At 43.3% G+C, this 25,228-nt stretch overlaps 1 protein-coding gene across 17 annotated transcripts in view; it reads right to left on the reverse strand.

The window, feature by feature from the left end:
* Positions 1-1,947: 1,947 nt before the first annotated feature.
* LOC112262704 (armadillo repeat protein deleted in velo-cardio-facial syndrome) overlaps positions 1,948-25,228 on the reverse strand; it is a 223,640-nt gene continuing 200,359 nt past the window's right edge. For 10 of the 17 annotated variants that reach the window (XM_024438412.2, XM_024438410.2, XM_024438404.2 and 7 more), the window contains 9 exons: positions 15,948-16,075; positions 12,529-12,679; positions 11,190-11,382; positions 8,381-8,492; positions 8,078-8,228; positions 7,372-7,425; positions 6,709-6,803; positions 5,400-5,512; positions 1,948-3,932 (listed from right to left, as the gene is read on the reverse strand). In XM_024438412.2, coding sequence (XP_024294180.1) covers positions 5,411-5,512; positions 6,709-6,803; positions 7,372-7,425; positions 8,078-8,228; positions 8,381-8,492; positions 11,190-11,382; positions 12,529-12,679; positions 15,948-16,075 — 986 coding nt within the window. In that variant the 3' untranslated portion in view covers positions 1,948-3,932; positions 5,400-5,410. The remainder of the gene's footprint in view (positions 3,933-5,399; positions 5,513-6,708; positions 6,804-7,371; positions 7,426-8,077; positions 8,229-8,380; positions 8,493-11,189; positions 11,383-12,528; positions 12,680-15,947; positions 16,076-25,228) is intronic. The other 7 variants (XM_024438417.2, XM_024438406.2, XM_024438409.2 and 4 more) reach the window with 6 other exon arrangements.

The raw sequence follows: 25,228 nt of genomic DNA on the forward strand, positions 1-25,228 counted from the left end.
GAAGTACAGTTACTTTATTTTGAAGAGTTTGAATCAGTGATATCTACACAGGTAGGTCTTGCTCATTTGATTCAATTTCTGCCCCATTTTCTTGCATTTCTTTCACAGCACAGTTAGCACAGTCCACAAACAAGCCCATGGACTCATTTGTATAGAAATACAACACCAGGTCCTCTGGTTGGGTACTACAAAATGCAGTCAGGAATAGACAGTCAAAGATTAACAATCCAATGAAAAGCACACAGTTTTGAGGACGTATGTGGACATGGAGGACGTTAACGTGGGGCTATTATTACAATGCTTTTCTCTGAAATCAAATGTTTATTAATACATGTACTTTACATTTTTATTTTATCACATAAGTCTTTGTAAACACTGTGTAAAGTATGCAAGCTTTATAAAGTCACATCACAAAGAAATTCGGCATTCAACGCAGGCACATGCCATTTGCCTATAGCTGACGCATGAGTTAAGCTGTCCAATAGTGGAGGGTCCCCTCACCAGTCCCAGAATAGGTTCATAGTGGAGAGTCCACTTGGAGATGGAGATAAAACAATCACAAAACCACTACTAAACCTTTAACCACATGTGTAGTTCAGCCTTTCTTCTCGTCTCTTTTTAAAAGACAATGACGTAATCATCTGCACTACTACATTTCAACTGCCCCTAGAAGAGGGCACAAAAAATATAATAATCAAACAGATGTTGTATACTTCATACGTGATGCAAATTCTGCCTTGAACCACAGGAAAACTGCTCTCCTCTCCGGATATAAATGACTAATATCCAATTACACCACAAAAACTGGCACTTAAAAATAATATAATATAAACATTTGTACATTTTTCATGCTTGTTTCAAATAGTTCTTTAAAGATGCATTAGTGAAATCAAAGCATGTTTTCAGGTTCTCGGTGACTTCATATAAATTGCAGTGTGAAATGTGAAGGGAATTGTAACACTTCTGTCTAACATCTTCTGTCTATCCCTGCTGCTGTATCCACCCATCCATCCCTCTTTTCTCTCAGTCTTATCTCTTGAGGGATCCCTGCTGAACCCTCCCTCCCTCTTTTCTCTCAGTCTTATCTCTTGAGGGATCCCTGCTGAACCCTCCCTCCCTCTTTTCTCTCAGTCTTATCTCTTGAGGGATCCCTGCTGAACCCTCCCTCCCTCTTTTCTCTCAGTCTTATCTCTTGAGGGATCCCTGCTGAACCCTCCCTCCCTCTTTTCTCTCAGTCTTATCTCTTGAGGGATCCCTTATCTCTTGAGGGAACCCTCCCTCCCTCTTTTCTCTCAGTCTTATCTCTTGAGGGATCCCTGCTGAACCCTCCCTCCCTCTTTTCTCTCAGTCTTATCTCTTGAGGGATCCCTGCTGAACCCTCCCTCCCTCTTTTCTCTCAGTCTTATCTCTTGAGGGATCCCTGCTGAAGTCTTATCTCCCTGCTGAACCCTCCCCCTCTTTTCTCTCAGTCTTATCTCTTGAGGGATCCCTGCTGAACCCTCCCTCCCTCTTTTCTCTCAGTCTTATCTCTTGAGGGATCCCTGCTGAACCCTCCCTCCCTCTTTTCTCTCAGTCTTATCTCTTGAGGGATCCCTGCTGAACCCTCCCTCCCTCTTTTCTCTCAGTCTTATCTCTTGAGGGATCCCTGCTGAACCCTCCCTCCCTCTTTTCTCTCAGTCTTATCTCTTGAGGGATCCCTGCTGAACCCTCCCTCCCTCTTTCTCTCAGTCTTATCTCTTGAGGGATCCCTGCTGAACCCTCCCTCCCTCTTTTCTCTCAGTCTTATCTCTTGAGGGATCCCTGCTGAACCCTCCCTCCCTCTTTTCTCTCAGTCTTATCTCTTGAGGGATCCCTGCTGAACCCTCCCTCCCTCTTTTCTCTCAGTCTTATCTCTTGAGGGATCCCTGCTGAACCCTTCCTCCCTCTTTTCTCTCACCTCTCCCTGAACCCTCTTTTCTCTCAGTCTTATCTCTTGAGGGATCCCTGCTGAACCCTCCCTCCCTCTTTTCTCTCAGTCTTATCTCTTGAGGGATCCCTGCTGAACCCTCCCTCCCTCTTTTCTCTCAGTCTTATCTCTTGAGGGATCCCTGCTGAACCCTCCCTCCCCCTCTCTTTCTCTCAGTCTTATCTCTTGAGGGATCCCTGCTGAACCCTCCCTCCCTCTTTTCTCTCAGTCTTATCTCTTGAGGGATCCCTGCTGAACCCTCCCTCCCTCTTTTCTCTCAGTCTTATCTCTTGAGGGATCCCTGCTGAACCCTCCCTCCCTCTTTTCTCTCAGTCTTATCTCTTGAGGGATCCCTGCTGAACCCTCCCTCCCTCCTCTCAGTCTTATCTCTTGAGGGATCCCTGCTGAACCCTCCCTCCTCTTTTCTCTCAGTCTTATCTCTTGAGGGATCCCTGCTGAACCCTTCCTCCCTCTTTTCTCTCAGTCTTATCTCTTGAGGGATCCCTGCTGAACCCTCCCTCACTCTTTTCTCTCAGTCTTATCTCTTGAGGGATCCCTGCTGAACCCTTCCTCCCTCTTTTCTCTCAGTCTTATCTCTTGAGGGATCCCTGCTGAACCCTTCCTCCCTCCCTCTATTCATCTCCTTGAAAGATTTGGAGACCAGGTCATCAGTTCAACTCGCCTTTAAAAAGAAAGCTGAATAACAGCTCTTCTTGTTTTGTTTTGTTTTCTCTTGACAGTACAAAATATAAATATGTGATCAGCATGACTACAGATTTGACACTTAAATGATGTGGTTATTTCTGTTTACAAACATGATATTTTATCCAATGAATGTGCTTCCCAAACAACCTATTATGAGTATACAACTAAGAGTTGTCTATTGTTTTCTCTGTTCTCTTTTTGTTTTTCTTTGATCCTAATATACATTTATAAAACCAACAAAAATATCAAATGCTTTTAGATTCTACCCTTTGACACCGGGAGTATGTACTTTCCATTCCTTCATTAATTAACACAATCCATTTATAAACAAAATGTCTTATATCCTCTTCAACTTTAATACATATCAATGACAAACTGCAACCAACCAAGCAATTCATATATCGTCGGCAAACACATACCTCTAGTCTGTGTCGATACTGAAAATATATTTTCATTTTGTTTCGCTCAACAGCTATAAGTAACCCAACCAAATGTCCAATCAACACCTGCAGGTATACAGTTCCTTTAAGTGCCCTTCAAGCATCAAGTCCTTCAAACCAACCCAACCTTCATCTACCACACCAGTCCACACTTCTTCAATCCGGAAAACCCAAACAAAAACAAAGACCAGCAAAATAAAAAAAATAAAAATGATATTACAAACAAAAACAATTTACTGTGCCTCGACGAAAGACAAACCAACAAAAACAAAACCTAAACAAAAGGCTAAATTGTAACATAGAAAAAAATACTATTAGAAGCAAACTGTCTCCTTTCCTTTCCAACACACTTCCTTTCCTCCCAACAAACATCACCTCCTCATCACCTTCTCTCCCCCACCACCAGTCATCCGTACATTGCCATAGAGATAGAGCTCTAGAATACTTGTATCTCTATGACAATGACTACTTCCCCTCTTCCATCCTGACACCATGCAGTGCTGCTCCAGTCAGAGTCCTTGCTGTTAGGGTACCCTATACCTACATCCTGACACCATGCAGTGCTGCTCCAGTCAGTCCTTGCTGTTAGGGTACCCTATACCTGTCCATCCAGTGGGGAATGTAGATATGACAAGTAGTCGTTTTTAGATTTTCTTTCCTTTCTTTTTTTATACATCATTTCATTTGCTGATTCAAAAGCATGAAACATTGGTTGTTGGATGATCGTTTCTTTTACAAAGTCTATCTGCTGACGAGTCAACATCAAAATGAGTTCCATGTGTTATGGCAGTGATGACATGGGAGATCCTCTAGTTTAGGTGTTACGCTGTCGTTATTTAAGCCTAGAACACAGGAGAACAGGGAGGGAGGGGGGACACAGGTGGTTATGTCAAGAGCTGAAAACCTATAAGAGAGCAGGCTTGTGTACCAAAAGGCACCCTATTCCCTATATAGTGTGCTTATTTTTACTGGAGCCAAATGGGCACTGGTCAATAATAGTGCACTTCAAAGTGAATAGGGTGCATTTGGACACAGGCATGGTGTTTAAAGCAGCCGAATAATCAAGCTTTTAAAGTAAGTCAGAGGGCACAATGACCAAATGGTATTGCATAATCAAAATCACAATACAAAAATCACTATATTCATACATGCTTGACAGATGTCAAATCCAATGTAACAGACAGCGAGAGGGATGCTTTGATGATAGGTTTGAATGGCAGCTACTGCATAAAGCCAGCTTGATTAACACACAAATGAAGCAGGCCTTTCGTATGATTACTCTATCTTACCTGATTGACTCAATGTCCATTACTCTGTCCATTCTAAGCATGTCTTTGTTATAATAGATCTGTTATTTTGTTAGCTTTGACTTGACTAGATCTTAATGTGGTGATCACAACCTGTTTTCACAGTTATTATATAAACTCAATTGTTTTCAGCACTTCATTCTGTACAGATGATCATTGTCATATTTCAGTTTGCGTTTCAGAGCACCACATGAGGAGTCAATCAAAGCAGTATGGTTGATCCCTTACCTAGGACAATAAGAGTTATGGGGAAGCAATGAGAGAATAAAGAGACGTACAGCAAGGAAGAAAGATAGCCCTTCACCTCCATAGAGCTGTTGATGATCAGCCACCTACCACAGCTTCTCACCCAGAGCAGATACACTCAGTTATTAGTGACGGAACAGGAGCAAAGAGATGAGCAAGTGATGAGAGGATCCCCAATAGTGAGCTCTCGTGATGCTAACCCAGAGCAGCTAGCCTATCCTAGCCTACCACAGACTGTAGACATAACCGAGAAGGAGGAGCTGATGTGTGTGTTCATCCAGGCATCCATTATTTATCTGGAGGAGCTCTTTGTCCCAGGGAATGATGTGTTGATTACTGCTGATAGGGAGATGATACACCATGTTCTTCCCACAGCTTTTCATTACAGCTACACTGGGAGGACTTGTGTGTGTGTATTCCATCTAAACTCTAGATTTAATCCCTTTCATAATTTAGAACAAACATCATTTCATCTGGAATAGTCAAGGGAGTCTGTTTTTGCAACAGATGGGTGTGAATCAGGCAGGTGCTCCACAACTGTGAAAATTATGACATTTCATCCAGCTTTTCTCAAGTTTGGTGTCATAAGCCAACTACTCTGGGTCAAGCAGGTCCAAGCACAGATAAGAAACAAACAGAAGTGGCGTGTGTGAGGGTTAAAACAGAAACGGTGTGGTGGTGGTGGTGGTGGTGGAGCTAACAAAGAAAGGAGACTAACAATCCAGAAAGTGGAAAACTAACATTTGTAAGACCTACCATGCATGCATTTAGACCCAGGAGTCAACAGGCTGAGGTTTAACGTCACAAGCATCCACCAGTTTGACTGCAGGCCTGTTACTCCTGACATAGTGTTTCCTATTTGTGTCATTCTGCAGCAACGGGACAAGGGGTTAACAGAAAAACAAAGAGGTTGATAAATATCATCCATAGAGAGGAGTGGAAAGCCAGGGTTAGTTCCTTAGCATAAAGGAAGATGTTTTTTGAGTCCGAAAAAGTGATTAAAAACAACAAACCAACCGACACATGCAAACAAACAAAAACAGAGTGGGAGAGAGCAGTTCAAACAGCAGAGTTGCATTTTGGATTCATGCTTCTGGAGGTCTAGAAAGTTGGGTTGAGCAGTTGTTGCTGTGCTGAAGTAAATTCAAAACATGAGAGGGATGGGGGCTATAAACATGAGAGGAGATATCTGCCATCTCCAGTCCTGTCTGATGGCTAATTTGCTTCTGGAGGTTTTGCAGCATACTGTATCTTGACAAGCATTTGTGTCTTCAAGCTGCAATGTGTCTGCATAGCTGCCATTCTACATATGGTAAGTAGAGAAGGTCAGCAAAACACCTATTTTCCCATTCTACCTCTTGATACTATCATGATGTCTGATTCTGAACTCATGGTAACTCTTCATTAACCAAGAGGACTTCTAACTGTGTTCGTATGCTTGACCTATCAAACCACCTTCAGTCCTTACGCCGCACTGACCGATCAGAGCGTGAGAATATAATCCTGTGATGGGAAACACAGGACTGGACTGAAAGTCACCCTGGTTCAACAGTGAATAACTCATCCTCAATCTCTCTCTCTCCCTCTCATTTACTCTGAGTTTTCTCTAGCGATGGATACTGAGCCACTTACGATGCAGGCTTGTGTGTGTGAGTGAGTGTGTGAACCAGGCCTTGGTTCTCGATCTATGAGGAGAAGTGGAGATGGAGGGGCAGGACTCTTTTAATCAGTCCCAGATTAATTACTTTCACAATCACAAAGCTTACACTCAATTATCTGCTGCTTAGCTGTCAGTAAATTGGACTGCCAGATGAGTGGCACCAGGCTCGACAGACAACAACATTAACTGCTGCTGCAGGAAATGAAAATCCAGATTCCTCTTCAAGAAATCAAAAGGGCATGGCATTGACAAATGGGCAAGGGCACTGGAAGAGATGGATTCAGGCTACCTTAACAGAAACGGAGTATCACTTGTGTGTTTTAATAGCCTGATCCCTTAGTCACCTATAGCATAGCTGTAACTGTGCGGTGTGAGCTGTTACGGCTCGGTCTAGACCAGACGTACCTTTAATGGCTCGCGTTCTGACAGGTCCACTGACCCGTCTCCACTACTCTTGTACTTGCAGTCTTTGTCTCTCTGGTCGATGGTGGAGTAGCCATCTAATGAGGAGAGAGAGGATCACAGAAATATAGCACTGTTAAATACATGGATGGAAACTACAGATGTATAAGCTGCATGCAGCCTTCCAGGAGTGGAGCTGTGCATATCTGATGTGGAGGAAGAACTCGTTAGTAAGAGACGAAACAAGACAATTGTGTTTACATTTTCATTGAAAAGAGGAGCACTGAGGAGAACATTAAAGTTTGCCAGGTTTTGAACACAGTCATTAGAGAATTGCCCACACCTCCTGTTGCTCCTGTGTCTGTACTACTGAATTAATGGCCATCCTTATACCAACATCTTGTTAAGAGAGGGGTCTTGCATACAGCATCATAAGTAAAACACTACTGCACTACATTGTCCACTGTTAGAGCATAACAACAATATATTTGTTCATTCCCAATATTGCCAAAGTTTGTCCTACAAACTTTTTTTTTTAAATGTCCATGTTGGCAATGGTGTTGTTAGGGTTCTAGAACTGTGAGTAGTTCCTACAGACAAGAACATTCCATCTGAGACTACTATTGTTCCTCGTCGGCGATTGAGGTCATGCAAACTCGGTCTTACCTGGACCAAGCTCGTCCATAGGTATCATATCACCACTTCCATTTTTCTTGGTGCCTGAAAAGCATTTATATGCCATTTTTTTATCATGAGCACCACACACACAATTTGTTTTAATCACGAGCCAATGCTGCTTTCAGGCCAATGGTTCTCAGTCACTGTCTGCTGGTACACTTTAGCAGTAATGCAGGCAGGCTGAAAATGGGTGTGAATGACAACGACACTTTATGTGTATGCATGGTTGCAAAAAAAGTCACATGACCAGAAACAAGATGACAAGAGAAGTACTGTCATGCTCTCGACTCCTCTGTCAATGAGATGTTTCGTGTTTTAGGCTGCTTCCGTACCTCCCTCTATGCATATATCCTAATATACATGCTTGGATTTGCGTTCAAGAACACACTATTGGATTAGATAAATCTACCCATGATGCATCATTCTCCCAACCACACCATCCCAAAAAGAACCGACTTACACATAAAGATCACCAAACACTGCAGCACAACAATGAGGGCGAAAGGTTTCAAGCACAGCCCTCCAACAGTAGGTAAATATGAGTGAGACAGACAAAGCAAAGCGCAGATAGATAGAACCATCCCCCTAAACACTTGTTCTAATCATGGCTTCTGATACAAATAGACACACAGTAACAGCAGCACAGTTTGCTCCATAGATATAGAGCAGTTATTAATATCTATGGTTTCCTCACTCAGTTCACCACAGTAGGCCAGGCCCGGAGGATCCCCAGTCTCGCCTGCCATCACAGACTGACCTTGGTTCTTCTCCATCAGGGGCAGAGTGGTGTCGTCATAGCCTGGCTTGCCATTCTTGGCTGCTTTAGGGGCGCCGGTCGCTGTAGGCTGAGGGGGGAGAGTAGAGACTGTACTAATTGTGTGTGTGTGTGTGTGTGTTCTGTGTGTGTGTGTGTGTGTGATTTGATTTGATTTGATTTGATTTTGTGTGTGTGTGTGTGTGTGTCCGTGCATGCGTGTTCTACTACACAGTCTATTACCTGGAAGTGGCTCTTGTTCCATCCTTCCTTGGTCAGGGCGTTCCTCAGGTCCTTGTAGCTCCACACCGTCTGCAGCACGTGGGAGGCGGCCTTGTCCTCACGTGGTGATTGGCTGAGGAAGGTAGACAGGAAGAGAATCAGGGTCGGTATTCACAAAGCATCTCAGATTAGGAGTGCTGATCTAGGATCAGGTCCCCATGTCCATTCATTATAATTGAAAAGGCAAAACTGATCATAGATCAGCACTCCTACTTTGAGACTCTTTGTGAATACAGGCCCAGAACATTGGGCCCAACCGCTGCCAGCAGCTAGTGGAGGCTGGAGCCAAATGCAATCAATCTCACATTCAAAGCCATCTATTCCCACTGGTTGCCCCAGATGCTTGCTTTTAATTCATACTCCAATGGCCGCACACATTTATTTTCATTCAATTCATTAGCTACTCCTTAGCCCTTCTGTTAATTACATGGGAGGGTTCTCCATTACTTCAAAGTCATTCTCACGGGTGGAGAGAAAACACATTTATTTGGTATTAAATAAAGTATGGGTATCAAATCCCCACTGGAAACTAATCTTAAATGATCAATAGGTTGTAGAAGGAGACAGCTATCCAAACAACTTCTCTCTGGCTATCATTGCTCGCTGACTTGATCAAGTAGATCAGATAATTCAATGGGATATGAGGAAAGTGAAATATAGTAGAAACTGGGAAATCATTAAAACAGCTCCTGAATTCCTATTCATAGTACTTACTATTCAGGTGAAGTGCACTATAGTTTGTTTCCTGGAAACCAGACACTGCACGCTAAGGGCTTATCTATTCAATCTAAGTAGTGTTCTACAGATCGAAATACTGTGACAAGGAATCCAGCTTATATTACCTTCTATTATTAATTCCCAAGCCAGAGAGGACATGAAAAGACAGGGTCGTTACATTTTATAAGGCCAGAAGCAGACACTCCTGGTCCTTGAGAGACTGCAGAATATACACTGCTCAAAAAAATAAAGGGAACACTTAAACAACACAATGTAACTCCAAGTCAATCACACTTCTGTGAAATCAAACTGTCCACTTAGGAAGCAACACTGATTGACAATAAATTTCACATGCTGTTGTGCAAATGGAATAGACAACAGGTGGAAATTATAGGCAATTAGCAAGACACCCCCAAATAAAGGAGTGGTTCTGCAGGTGGTGACCACAGACCACTTCTCAGTTCCTATGCTTCCTGGCTGATGTTTTGGTCACTTTTGAATGCTGGCGGTGCTTTCACTCTAGTGGTAGCATGAGACGGAGTCTACAACCCACGCAAGTGGCTCAGGTAGTGCAGCTCATCCAGGATGGCACATCAATGCGAGCTGTGGCAAGAATGTTTGCTGTGTCTGCAGGCCACAAATGTGCATGTGTCTACTCAAACGGTCAGAAACAGACTCCATGAGGGTGGTATGAGGGCCCGACGTCCACAGGTGGGGGTTGTGCTTACAGCCCAACACCGTGCAGGACGTTTGGCATTTGCCAGAGAACACCAAGATTGGCAAATTCGCCACTGGCGCCCTGTGCTCTTCACAGATGAAAGCAGGTTCACACTGAGCACATGTGACAGACGTGACAGAGTCTGGAGACGCCGTGGAGAATGTTCTGCTGCCTGCAACATCCTCCAGCATGACCGGTTTGGCGGTGGGTCAGTCATGGTGTGGGGTGGCATTTCTTTGGGGGGCCGCACAGCCCTCCATGTGCTCGCTAGAGGTAGCCTGACTGCCATATTTGGTACCGAGATGAGATCCTCAGACCCCTTGTGAGACCATATGCTGGTGCGGTTGGCCCTGGGTTCCTCCTAATGCAAGACAATGCTAGATCTCATGTGGCTAGAGTGTGTCAGCAGTTCCTGCAAGAGGAAGGCATTGATGCTATGGACTGGCCCGCCCGTTCCCCAGACCTGAATCCAATTGAGCACATCTGGGACATCATGTCTCGCTCCATCCACCAACGTCACGTTGTACCACAGACTGTCCAGGAGTTGGCGGATGCTTTAGTCCAGGTCTGGGAGGAGATCCCTCAGGAGACCATCCGCCACCTCATCAGGAGCATGCCCAGGCGTTGTAGGGAGGTCATACAGGCACGTGGAGGCCACACACACTACTGAGCCTCATTTTGACTTGTTTTAAGGACATTACATCAAAGTTGGATAAGCCTGTAGTGTGGTTTTCCACTTTAATTTTGAGTGTGACTACAAATCCAGACCTCCATGGGTTGATAAATGTGATTTCCATTGATAATTTTTGTGTGATTTTGTTGTCAGCACATTCAACTATGTAAAGAAAAAAATATTTAATAAGAATATTTCATTCATTCAGATCTAGGATGTGTTATTTTAGTGTTCCCTTTATTTTTTTTGAGCAGTGTATATCATGAATATAAATGTGTCACTGTGTTATTAATTGAACTCCAGATCAAAACAATAAAAATGGGTAGGTGATTAGAGGCAGTAAGAGACCTGCTCTCATGGGGAGGGAGACCATGTACATGCAGGCCTACATACTGTATGTATGTGCATACTACACATGTGTATAGTATAGTTACTATGGAACTGAACTACTGTTGATTGAGTCATTTATTAGATTGATCAATCAATCATTAAATTCTAATAAAGACAAACAAATCTATTCGTAACACTAGAACCTGTGAGCGGCCAGACGTTAGCATTGTGCTGTGCTACACTATGCTGAACTAATATGCTGCCTTGTACTGTACAGTGCTGTACTGTTGCTATACTGCACTGTAGCCAGCTGTGCTAGCCAAAGGTCATACCTTGTCTTGTTGATGGCCACCAGTTTCTCGATGGCCTGGGCCTGGATGAGGGAGCGTGCGTTCTCAGAGCTGTCCGTCACGATCTCGTGGATGGTGTTGAGGATGGCCACCACCGTGTCTTCCTCCAGGTTCTTGGCTGGCCGCTGCTGACCGCTGGGCAGGTTACTCACCAGGTCCCTCATGGCATAGCTCCCTACAGGGCAGAGATCAAAGAGTAGTGTCACCGTCAAATGGTAATAGAGGTAAAAGGTGTGTAAACATTCAGGAAAGGGGATTTTTTTAAATTTTTTATTACATCTTGTTGCGCTACATAGTGTTTTAATTCATAATAGCATTGTACAAAATGTTTGATATCAACTAATTAAAACTTTGGCAAATCTGCAATCATTCAGCAAAAGACATACACAGGTTCAACAATCATATTGTTATCTTCAGTAGCTACGTTTCAATCCAATTGGCAACAGATTTTCATGCGAATATTCAAAAATCTGCATAAAGAAAATATGTGGTGTGTTTCTTGCGGAAAAAATTGAATTATTGTGGATAAAAGTCAGTGATGATGACATAGTGCACAAAATGTATTTTTTTCGCTTAAGTTTTCATGTACCGAATAAAAATGTGTTTCCATCGCTATCTACTGATAGTTTTGTCACAGAAACTGTTGCGTTAAATAGTAAATGTGCCTACTCTGATCTTGGCATGTGCTCCCTAGTCAACAGCTCGCAGATACAGTGTGCATAGGCTGCTAGTCTACATGATGAGATTATTATGGATAAGAGCGAGAATATGTTTATTTATTAAATGGCAGTCAAGCATCATGTCACCAGCATTATCGATATTTATTGGAAAGCAGGATCAAGCTCGTGCACTTTCACAACCCTGTAAAGTTCATCATCATTTACTTAATCTGTCACCTAATAAACTGCATGCTTTCTGATCACACATCATATCGCTGCGTGACTCCAAATGTACTTTGGTTATTATATCAATATTTCTAAATAAAGGCATTTCCACCGCCATTTCAAGAATAATTTATTTTACCAACACAAAAAGATCCTACCATGTCGAACATACAAATTGTACAGAAACTTCCTGTTTCCATCACAGAAGTCGTGATTTAAAAAAAAATTAGATGACTTCACTTGCATAAAAACTGAGAATGGAAACGTTAGTTAGTCAGGTTAGTAACAGCTATCTGATCTCACAGCATTCCAAAGTGTTTTACCCCATTGTTGTACTTGTATGCTGTAAAGAGAGGCCATGTGTTAACAGTGTGTGGTCAAGCCCACAGTTAACACACAGCCTCTCTTTGCAGCATACAGTTGGTCAATGGTCGTACCGATCAGGTCTTTGTTGCGGCGGTCGATGGAGAGGTTGCGCAGCGCGATGGCCACGGCTCGGACCACCTTGTCAGAGTCAGAACGCAGTAGCTCCACCAGGATGGGAAGACCCTTCTCCTTCCTCACTGTGGCACGGATGTAGTTAGACCACTGGGGACAGAGAGAGGAGGGAACAAGGATGATAAAGTGTCTGTGAAGAGAGAATACTACCAGCCAATACATACATACATACGCACACACACACACGCACACACGCACACACCCCACCCCACCCACAATTATTGTACATGAGCACAGCCAACAGTGGCTATCTAGATTGGACTGTTCAAGAAAATTACACAGCAGGGCTACAGACTGTCATGTGATGGAATTTGTCACTGATTAAACATCAACGAATGCTCCTCTCTTTTTTTTCTGTAACACAAAACAATAAGTTTGACATGAAAGAGCTCCTTTGCTGAACACGGTTACCCCCTGAGATGTAATGAAACTGGTGCAACACCAGAACCCGCCCACTGGGTGGCAGGAGTAAACCTAAAACTACCATAGTAGTTAAACAGCAAGGGAGCAGCAAGGAGAAGGATTGGGAATGGGAACACGTTATGTCCAGAGGTTTGATGTGTTAGCATCAGCCCCAAGCCCCAATGTGGACAGGCATTCTGATCACCCTCTATATACACAGACATGGAATCACTGGCCACTTTAATAATGGAACACTAGTTACTTTAATAATGTTTACATACTTCTTTACTCATTTCATATGTATATACTGTATTATATTATACTGTAATTTAGTCAATGCCACTCCAACATCGCTCGTCCTAATATTAATATATTTCTTAATTCCATTATTTTACTTTTAGCTTTGTGTGTATTGTTGTGATACTACTGTTAAGAGCTAGGAAGACAAGAATTTGCTACACCCGCAATAACATCTGCTAAATATGTGTGTGTGACCAATAATATTTGATTTGATCTGCTCAAACTACATAAATAAAATAACTACATAAATAAAATATTATTGGTCACATACACATGGTTAGCAGATGTTAATGTGAGTGTAGCGAAATGCTTGTGCTTCTAGTTCCGACAGTGCAGTAATATCTAACAAGTAATCTAACAATTTCCCAACAACTACCTAATACACACAAATCTAAAGGGGTGAATGAGAATATGTACATATAAATATATGGATGATGGCCAAGCGGCATAGGTAAGGTGCAATAGATGGTATAAAATACAGTATATACATATGATGAGAGTAATGTAAGATATGTAAACATTATTAAAGTGGCATTATTTAAAATGGCATTGTTTAAAGTGACTAGTGATCCATTTATTAAAGTGGCCATTGATTGGGTCTCAATGTAGGCAGCAGCCTCTCTGAGTTAGTGATTGCTGTTTAGCAGTCTGATTGCCTTGAGATAGAAGCTGTATTTTTTTGGGAGGGAGGGAGCGATTCTCTCTCTTTATATACAGTGCCTTCAGAAAACATTCATATCCCTTGACTTATTCCACATTTTGTTGTGTTACACAGATGCACCTTGTGATGGGGACAATAACAGGCCACTCCAAAATATGCAACACAATGCCACAGATGTATCAAATGTTGAGGGAGTGTGCAATTGGCATGCTGACTGCAGGAATGTCCACCAGAGCTGTTACCAGAGAATTTAAATGCAAATATTTCTACTATAAGCCGCTTCCAATATCGTTTTAGAGAATTTGGCAGTATGTCCAACCGGCCTCACAATCGCAGACCATGTGTTTGGCGACGTGTTTGCGGTTTGCTGATGTCAACGTTGTGAACAAAGTGCCCCATGGTGGTGGTGGGGTTATGGTATGAGCAGGCATAAGCTACGGACAATGAACACGATTGCATTTTATCAATGGCAATTTGAAGAAATATTGTGACGAGATCCTGAGGCCCACTGTTGTGCCATTCATCCGCCGCAATCATCTCATGTTTCAGCACGAAAATGCATGGCCCCATGTCGCACGGATCTGTACTGTAGTGAGGTGTTGTGTTGGATTTGCTAACTTCTTTGCCACATGTTTTGCAGTATTACTTTAGTGCCTTATTGCAAACAGGATGCATGTTTTGGAATATTTTTTATTCCTTCTTTTCACTCTGTCATTTAATGTTTTGTAGAGTAACTACAATGTTGTTGATCCATCCTCAGTTTTCTCCTATCACAGCCATGAAACTCTGTAACTGTTTTAAAGTCACCATTGGCCTCATGGTGAAATCTCTGAACAGTTTCCTTCCTCTCTGGCAACTGAATTAGGAAGGACACCTGTATCTTTGTAGTAACCCATCTACAAATTGGTGCCCTTCTTTGCAAGGCATTGGAAAACCTCTGTGGTCTTTGTGGTTGAATCTTTGTTTGTAATTCACTGCTCGACTGAGGGGCCTTACAGATAATTGCATGTGTGGGGGTACAGAGATGAGGTAGTCATTCAGAAATCATGTTAAACACTATTATTGCACACAGAGTCCACGCAACTTATTATGTGACTTGTTAAGGTCATTTTTACTACTGAACGTATTTAGGCCATAACAAAAGGGTTGAATACTTCTTAACTCAAGACATTTCAGCTTTTGATTTTTTATTCATTAGTAACATTTGCAAAAACATAATTCCACTTTGACAATATCGGGTATTGTGTGTAGGCCAGTGAAATCTATATTTAATCTATTTTAAATTGAGGCTATAACACAACAAAATGTGTAAAAAGTCAATATGGTATGAATACTTTCTGAAGGCACTGTACCTAATTATTAAAAATCACCAGTGCAGTGATAGAAAACAGTAAAAATGAAAATTGTGACATGGTTTATACATGGTATACATGTACTGTAGGGGACACATGTTGTACATGTTATCACAGGTTATGTGTAAGCGTTTCAAATTTTAACAGCAAGAGATACAAGTTGAATGTTTTCAAATCAATCTAACATCCTGTCTGTTGTGTTTTGCCACCGCTGTGGATGGAGAGATCTGTGAACGAGCTGAGCTGAGAGGAACAGGAAGGTGTGAGCATGGTGCTGGAGCCTGGTGATGATTAATGCCATGGCAACGGATATGTTTACAGTCTGACACATAGGTGTTAAAAAATGAATCACGATAGAGCTAAAATGACAAAGTTCTCTAGGCCTAACATAGGCCAGTACTGACTAAGAGCATAATTCCTGAAGGGAATAACATGATAGGCCTCTGTACTTTACACTAGTGATGGTAATGACTGTGTGTAAATGCTGGAAAAAACATCACACTGATTACTCACTACTGTAACCAAATGGAAGTGTTTTTGTACTGACAGTGCAGAGCTCCATTTGGGATAAATGATTTGTCCAGCCTATTGAGGTTCAGAGACCTTATTACCCATAATCCCAGTTTGTGTGTGTGAGACTCACGGTCCACTGTCCGGCGCTGAGGTTCTGCAGGGCCCCTGCGGCAGCCTCCAGAGTGTTGTAGTTCTGACTCTCAGTTAGCAGAGACAGGTACAGCCTCACCACTTCTGGTTGGTACAGCAGCTCAAAACCTACAAAGGCAGAGACAGAGAGACAGAGAGAGAGAGTGAGGGGGGGGAGACATGGAAGTTAGTTACGGAGACAGAGAAGTTAAATATGGAGAGAAAAAGAGAGAGAAAGAGACATGAAAGTTAGATACGTAGACAGAAAGAGACAGATAAGGAGAGAGAGGGAGAGGCAGAAGTTAGATAAAGAGACACTTTTAGGATAGATACAGAGGGAGGCAGAGAGCCAACAGAGAGACAGATTATTGAACACAATTAAAAGAAACATAGACATGTAGCTCAGATACAGAGACAGGCAATCAGTCTGTGAAACTGCTCACATAATAAGACTAATAGAAGTCGGCTATCTTCCCACATAATTATGTCAGGCAAGACTATTAGGTGTCTGTCAATTATTATTCTCCCTTTCACACTCTGGTAAATCTCATTAACAGTACGTGATAAACATAACAAACGACTGTGCATAGTCTACCCAAGTTATTGTTATCGCTTGGTAGAAACCATGTGACAACCCTTTAAATGACATAGTAATTATTCCATAACTTACAATGGAATAACCAATGGCTCCCGAGTGGCACAGTGGTCTAAGGCACTGCATCTCAGTGCAAGAGATATCACTACAGTCCCTGGTTCAATTCCAGGCTGTATCACATCTGGCCGTGATTGGGAGTCCCATAGGGCGGTGCACAACATTTTATGGGTTTGGCCAGGGTAGGCCATCATTGTAAATAATAATTTGTTCTTAACTGACTTGTCTAGTTAAATAAAAGTTACACAGATTTTTTTGCAATTTTTTAAAACAGTATTAGTACTGCTGGTACAACACAGTATTTACTAATACCACTGATAGATAGTATGGTATAAGTGTGGCCAAAAAGTATTAAAAGCTCAGTCACAGATGAAGCAGCCATCAGCAGTAACAGAGCCAATAGCCTAATGGCCACTATGTAGCTTTTATCAAAGTACAAATCTCTGCTAATGTGATCAGTGACCTCAGTCATAAAACGGTGCCCTGCTTCTACTGAAGGTAGAGGGAGTGAGTCCCCTCCAATGTTGTTGAGGCAAGGTAACGTGGAGCTTTTTGACATGGTCGGGTCCCTTTGACCTCAGATTATAGTTTAGGACTGTGTTTACACAGTTTAAGAAGACTTAAACTATAGAAAACTGTAGAGAGCATATGTCATTGGTTGTAATTATATGAATACTGCAACACATAACCTGGTCTTTTTCTCATTTTGACTAAATTACACCCAAATAAATAATCTGTTGCCACAGACCAAGTTTCAGATCCGATCTCACAACAATACATCACTCACACTAGATTCATATATATATATTAGTCTTGTGAATGAATCATGATGTAAGTAGATATTGATTTTACATATACAACAAGATCAAGTATCTGAAAGCAAAGTTTCTCTCTGTCCATTTAACACATTGTAGCAGTCAGTCAACGGTTGGCTTGAGCTGTGTGGTAAACTGTGTAATTACATTATCAGCTATCAGATGGATCGGGCTGGGCAGTGAGAGGCAGAGAAAGTATCGAACCCCACTCTCCTTTCCACTACCAAGGTCAGCTCAGGCTGTCTGACATCCCAGGGGAGGAGCACTTCTCAAACTGTAGTACATCCACACTAACAGCCCCTCGCTATGGAAGACAACTTGGCTTGGCTCTATGGACTCAAAACCAAGTATTTCATCATCATCACAATGCATCTGTATTCATATATTCTCAAAAACCTTCTGCACTTTAAAGTCTGCAAGTCTAAAGTGGTGGATCAGAACAGACTATCTTTTCTTCACTGTTCTCTGAATAATAGTATCAGTCAGAACACACTGTACGTGCGCGCGCACACACACACACACACACACACACACACACACACACACACACACACACACACACACACACACACACACACCTCAATTATTCACTTCCACTGAGCTTAAATGAAAGAAAATAACCATTGGTTCATTCCATGTTATCCGAGGCGTTCATTTCCAGAGGTATATTTCAAACCACATATATTAAATGTAAATGATTGATACACTGTGGTGGGAGAGGAATTCTATACATTCTTTGTTGGAAATGAAGAGAACAGTGAAAGTCTTAGTAATACAAAGAGGTAAAAAAGTACTGTTCGCTTCAATGGATGAGGCCAAGAAACAGACTTGGATATCTGGAAGGGCCTTTTACCATCGCCTTAATGAGGGAGAGAAGAAAAGAAGAAAGTCTAGAGTGAGACAAACGACTCTGAAGCCCTGGAGAGGAGGAGACGAGAGGGAGCAGAGCTGTCTATTTCTGCCAGATCTAGACTAGACTACATCCAGCTCTGGGCGTGAGCAGACCTCTAACTGTCTTCAGGAAATGCACAAACCTTGAATAACCATTTTCACCTCGAATAACCATTTTCACGTCTAAATCTGGGGCTCACACCCATCATTTTGGAGAAAGAGTAAATTATGGATGTGGGAATGGCTGACTTTGGTCCCTTCATCCTGGGGTTGCCAGATCCAGCCACTCCACAGAGCTGTTTCCTGTCCATGATCCTGTCCTAATCCTTCCACAATATCCCTCCACAACCATGTAAACCAATTGTGGTGCATGGAGAGGAGGTTGCCAGTCATAAAGAAAGATGCTTGTTTGTGTTAGGGATTCAGGTTTCATAAGGAGCTCTGTGAGTCAGAGGGAGTGAGGTCACAGTGTGTGAGTAATCAAAGAGAGGCCAGCTAATGTGTGATTCAAAACAACTGAATTGCCTTTGTCTGGGGCTTAAACAGCATACCACAGCTCGGGAGCAGAATAGTGGAACAGACACAGACAGCGCAGTGCTGTAGCAATATGTCTCCCCATACAACTTGGCTTATTTCAGACATATTCAGTCAGTCAATGCAGACTCAGCAAAGTCAAGGCCATTTATCAGACTCAGAGGCTTCACAGCAGAAGCAGAAACTCCCAGTGCCAAGTTCACTTTTAAATCCAGGACAACGTTTTAATAAGCAAGAACCTGTAAATCTGCAATCCTACATTTCCCCGTTCCCCACTCTCTTGTAATTCCACGGTCTTGGACTCGTCTCTTCCAGTCAGAGAGTTAGGAAGTTGCCAAGGGCTCAGATAAAGTGGCCAAGTACTGTCCCCTCAGAGGCAAATGAAAAGGGAGGGACATTCATGTGGCCTTTAAACTAATTCCTAGAGCTCTCTCTAAGATCTGCACATGTCCAGTGAATGAAGAACCGTTCCAGAGCTCTGAGCCCATGTCCACATTAGACGTATTATCTCTAAGGTTCATTTCTATGGTTTGCAGTCAAATGGCAGTGCACATCATAGGGGTTGGTTTAGCACCATAGAGATGTTAATATCTTTATGAGGCTTTTTTATATGGCCTGCAGTGCATCTTCACATGGTTCACCTTCATGTCAGACTAGCTAGTAGGCTATAGGGTGGTGCTGTACTAGCATAGTATGGTCATGACATGTACAGTGTATTAACCACTTTCCAGTCATTAGTTAGCGTTGCCTTTGCCTGGCTACCCAAACTCCTTGCTCCTGCTAAACGCTATGCCACAGCACACCACAATGAGTCTAGATCTGAGTACCTCTCAGAGGATTTCTATAATGGAAATCCATTCTAGACCGTCTGATTGGTCCCAGAAACCGATGGTTTGGGCCAAAGCCAGAACACGCGTGTGTAAAGCGTCATTTTGAAAATTTGTCATTGGCTTTGATACTCTGATTGGTTGAGATGATCCAATCGGTGATGACTTTGTTTTGTACAACAACCATCATTTTGATGTCACCACAAACATAGAGCAGCGGAAGAATTCAGTTTGAGTCATCAGGCAAGCGTCGCCTGCTAGCTGCCTGCCAGGCAGGTTGTTAGCAGGGAATTATAATGAATGTTGAATAATTAACTGTCGCTGTGGCGTGACCTCTATGTCCCTCTGGTGCTGGAGCGTTGAGCTACACTCACACATTGTACCACATGCAGCACGCATGTTTTTTAAATGTATTTTTATTTTGACTTATGTACAAACAGTAACACATCTGTAATACAGTCTCTCTCTCTCTCTCCTCCTATCTACACCCACACACACACACACACCCCTCCTATCTACACCCAACACACACACACACACCCCTCCTATCTACACCCAACACACACACACACACCCCTCCTATCTACACCCAACACACACACACACACCCCTCCTATCTACACCCAACACACACACACAGACCCCCTATCTACACCCAACACACCCACACACACCCCTCCTATCTACACCCAACACACACACACAGACCCCTCCTATCTACACCCAACACCCACCTATCTACACACAACACACACACCTCATATCTACACCCAAGACCCAACATACACACACACACACACACACACACACACACCTATCTACACACACACACACACACACACACACACACACACACACACACACACACACCCTATCTACACCCAACACCCAATACACACACCCCTCCTATCTACACCCAACACACACACACAGCTAGCATTATCCATCCCCTGGGTGCAAGGCTAGAAAGTACATTCCCTGTACAATCCCATGCCTACATGTTTCTCCAGTAGACATCAGTCAGACGAGTGGTGTGTTGCTGTGGCCTCCCTCCCCTGCAGTCACATCCTGAGAGAGCGGGACATCAAAACCAGCAAGCTGCGGAACACGCTTAGGCCCGACCTCACTTCTAATTGAGCTGATAGGGGTGGAGCACCAGGTTATTTTCCAAAGCAAAAACGCAGAGGTGACAAACTCTCAAACGCTGGCGGCTCAATTAGAGGCTTACAGAGTAGAGAAGAGAGGAGAGAAGGCTTATGCTGCATTCAGTGTGAGGCAAAGTAGGTTACAACAAAGTAAAGTTGAGGTGAGTGAGTGATGCATATGGCCCTGAGTGGCTCATCAGTTCACCATTAGAGTATTAGGGTTCAAGTGGCTTCACTATGGGCTGTAATTAAAGTGAAGGTGTTGCGGCTTGACAAGACCAAAATGATAATAGATTAACTGACACACACACAGACACACACAGACACACAGACATACACACAGACAGACACAAACACACACAGACAGACACAAACACACCTCACATTAGCCCTCTTCTGTCAAAAAAATCACTGTTCATCAATCAAAACTAAGTGGGGAGCTTATTGTAACCCCAATCCGAGGCGAGCCTCTCGCGTCTATCACATACAATGAGTGTACAAAATATTAAGGACACCTGCACTTTCCATGACATACACTGACCATATACTGACCAAGTGATCCCTTGTTGATGTCACTTGTTAAATCCACTTCAATCAGTGTAGATGAAGGGTAGAAGACGTGTTAAAGAAGGTCTTTAAAGCCTTGAGACAATTGAGACATGGATTGTGTATGTGTTCCATTGAGGGTGAATGGGCAAGACAAAAGATGTAAGTGCCTTTGAACAGGGTATGTTAGTAGGTGCCAGGCACAGCGGTTTGAGTGTGTCAATAACTGCAACGCTGCTGGGTTTTCACATTCAACAGTTTCCTGTGTGTATCAAGAATGGTCCACCACCCAAAGGACATCATTGACCCAACTGTGGGAACCATTGGAGTCAACATGGCACAGCATCCCTGTGGGATACTTTCGACACCCTGTAGAGTCTATGACCCGAACAAATTGATGCTGTTCTGAGGGCAAAATGGGTTGCAACTCAATATTAGAAGGGTGTTCCTAATGTTTTGTACACTCAGTGAATATTCCACTCCCTTCATATCCATAGGATTACCACTCAAAACCCCATCAGATCGAGTGAGGAACATTTGTAGTCTCCATGAAAACACACTTCAATCAATAACAGCTTGCTATATCACTTCACTGTTCTTACAGCAGGTCAAAGTGGTGTTAACAGTGTCATTAAGAGAATGGGAGAGAGGGAGCAGAGGGTCACACTCTGCCTATGAAACACCAGCTAAATAAATAATACTGTTTGAACAGGGGAAATCAGAAGTCATTGGATCCCCATTCCAGCTCTGAAACATAGGCACACGTTTAACCCCATGAGACCAATGTGGCTCAGAAAGTATGGTTAAGGTTTTCATATCGCTGTCTGTGTCATAGATAATGAATGCTTTCACAGGGAAAGCCACGGAGAGAGCAGCCATCACATCACGTTGTTAGGGCCACTTTGAAAGACAATAGCTGACCCCAGGTGACCCGCAAATCTGTCAGAAAATATCAGGAAGTGTAATTGAAAACAACAACAACAAAATTGAAGGCTTGGAATGTTGGATAAATGCCTGTTTTCAGTTCAGTCGGTTCATACGAGTCAGTTCTTTAACCGCTCTCTCTTTCCATCGCTCTTTCCACATCTTTCACTCTCTCCTTCTCTCCATCTCTATTTTTATTTTCCCTGGCCTTGGTACCAATTCAAACAAAGCACAGCCAGGCCGCTAAGGCCACTTTTAACAACAGCCATCTCACTAGAGAGGCAGGGAGCAAAAGTCAAGCCTTTGAATAATGCTTATCCTCTTTCTTTCTCTCTGTGTCTTGGCGTCTCTTTGGGTATTGGCTTGGCTAACCAAGGGCACCAAACATTAGCATATCCAAACAACAACAGTTGGTGGCATTTTGTTGGAAGGTGACATTAAAGGGTCCAGAGGGTAACTGGCGGTCAGCCGATTTTATGGACAGCTAACTACAGTACTCATCCTCTAAGGCACACAACATACCAATTCGGCCCGCAGGTGGTTTGAGTAATAAAAAAAGAAGAAGATATTGTGTTTTTATTTCCTAAACAAAAATGTGGGGGGGGGGTGTGAACTCAATATACTTTAAAATGACAAATACAAAATCAAAACTGTGTAGAAATAATAATGGACCTACATTTCCACAGTTTCTTGACTGTGTCCAGCTCACTAATCATTTTGACGGTGAGGAAATATAGCCAATTTTCAGTGCGGCATCCCGGACCTCGTTGAAGAATGAATGCGGCCTGTGGGTCAAAATGAGTTTGTCACCCCTGCTCTAAGGGCATAAAGATACCCCAGAGAGCAGAAAGAGAGGGAAGAGGTGGTGGGTAGAGGTGCATAAACAAACTACCGGTACCTAGTTCCTCTCATCCTGTCTCTCTCCATCATTGTCATTCCACCACTGGGTGTTGGTAGGGCATCAATGGGAAGACACTGTCAAAAGGCTGACAGAGACTTGAAAGAGTTTGGCTGGCTTGGCTCAATGTGTATCCTGGATCACAGCTCCGGTGCTGCCATTTTAGGAGAAGACACCAGACATCCTTTCTCCTGTGCAAAAGGGATAATTAGGTCCTGCTGTGGCACCCCAGGATTAGGCGTCTTCCAGGTCTTCCAGACCGGAGCTACAGTTAGCAGAGAGACTGACTGTCACCGGTCTCCCATGGACGCCTCGACGCCGGCCGCCTCAACGGGCCACATTGTTTGCTTGTCACACACTTCAAACCTTTCCTTTTCCAAATCCACAGGACATGTTTCTGTTTTCACCATCCTCCAGCTGAACAGAAAATAATAACTCAGTAGTTCTTCACCGCTACCCAACAACAAGTTATAAAGGTTGCTGTTTGTGGTTAACCAGAGGATGTGCCTTCCAGCGACAACCTTTCTGGATCACAGTTAGAATGCAATGTGCTCTGGCTTTGTTTCCAATGTTCCTAAATCTAATAGTTCCTAATGGCTTCTGGGCCATGGGTTGAGGAGGATGTCTGTTTATATGAAACCTTGGTCACGCAAGACAATAATATCCTTCAGCTATGGCCCTTGACCTGGCATAATATCAACGTCTCTCTCCAGGAGGAGCTCCTACTGACCACCCGTCATAGGGATGGGTTCATCTGTTTTTCTGAGCCTACCTTCAGCCCATCCACACAGTGGCCAGTTAGCTTAGAGTCCCTACATCCTCTCCAGGGCTCAGAGAGAGACAGACACTGGCCATTAGACTGATATGTGTGACCTCAGGGGAGGTTTGATAGAGAAAGCCGCTAGCCACTCTACATACGTCAGCATGCAGTCTGGCCTGGCCAGACACACATTTAGATGCATATCTGGACCTGCAGGGGACTGGATGTTGTTATGGAGGCTGCAGATAAGGCTCAGATACCAATGCCCATGTGGTCGGAGGCTCAGCACTTCATTTCCTCCCTCTGTCTTTATCTTTCTCCCTGTAAGGGCCCCAGAATGCAGACCATACCACAGTTTTTTTTGACTGGCTGGCTGGTGACCTGGCTGGCTGGTGACCTTGCTGATTGGCTGGTGGACTAGATGGCTGACTGGTTGGCAGACTGACTGGTTAGTTGACTGGCTGGTTAGTTGTTTGGTTGACTGGATGGTTGGCTGGCTGGCTAGCTGACTGGCTCTGTGTGCTCCTATAGAGGTTTAGTGTCAGATTGTATGCCACAGGGGAGCTCAGAGCTCAAATCCTGGAGATTGGGTTGGGGGAAGGGAGGGGAGTGGGGGCTCATGGGGCTGGGGGAGGGGGTAAGCTGAGCTGCTCACAGAATGTGGTCGCAAACAGAAAACAGGAGAGGGAGAGATGGAAGAGGATATGGAAGATAGAGATGGATGAAGCGAGGGAGGGAGATGTATAGGAGAAAGAGGAGGAAGCGTGTGGTGGAGGGCAGAGGCAATGTTCCCTCCCAAAAAAAGTGAATCACTGAGCAAATTTCTGGTCTGTTGGGCGCAAACTTGAACGTTGTGAAAATTCTTCCGGCTAGCTTTTACTGTGAACCCTGAGGCTATACCCACTTTAAGTTAGTTTTAACAGTGGTCAAGTAAGCCACTGTGGCTATTTGATCATAATGTAGGCCTACCAGAGTGGCCTACCATCAAAAGCAATGAAGAAAATGCATCCCATACATAACATTTTAACAGTGGTGTAAAGTACTTTAGTACTACTTAAGTAGTTTTTGGGGGTATCTGTACTTTACTTTATTATTTATATTTTGGACTACTTTTACTTCACTACATTCCTGAAGACAATAATGTACAATTTACTCCATACATTTTCCAATTCCAATTCCAATTCAAGCATGTATCAAGAGAACATCCCTGGTCATCCCTCCTCCCTCTGATCTGGAGGACTCACTAAACAGAGAACATCCCTGGTCATCCCTCCTGCCTCTGATCTGGAG

Source organism: Oncorhynchus tshawytscha, linkage group LG12, assembly GCF_018296145.1.
Source record: "Oncorhynchus tshawytscha isolate Ot180627B linkage group LG12, Otsh_v2.0, whole genome shotgun sequence".
Classification (NCBI taxonomy): domain Eukaryota; kingdom Metazoa; phylum Chordata; class Actinopteri; order Salmoniformes; family Salmonidae; genus Oncorhynchus; species Oncorhynchus tshawytscha.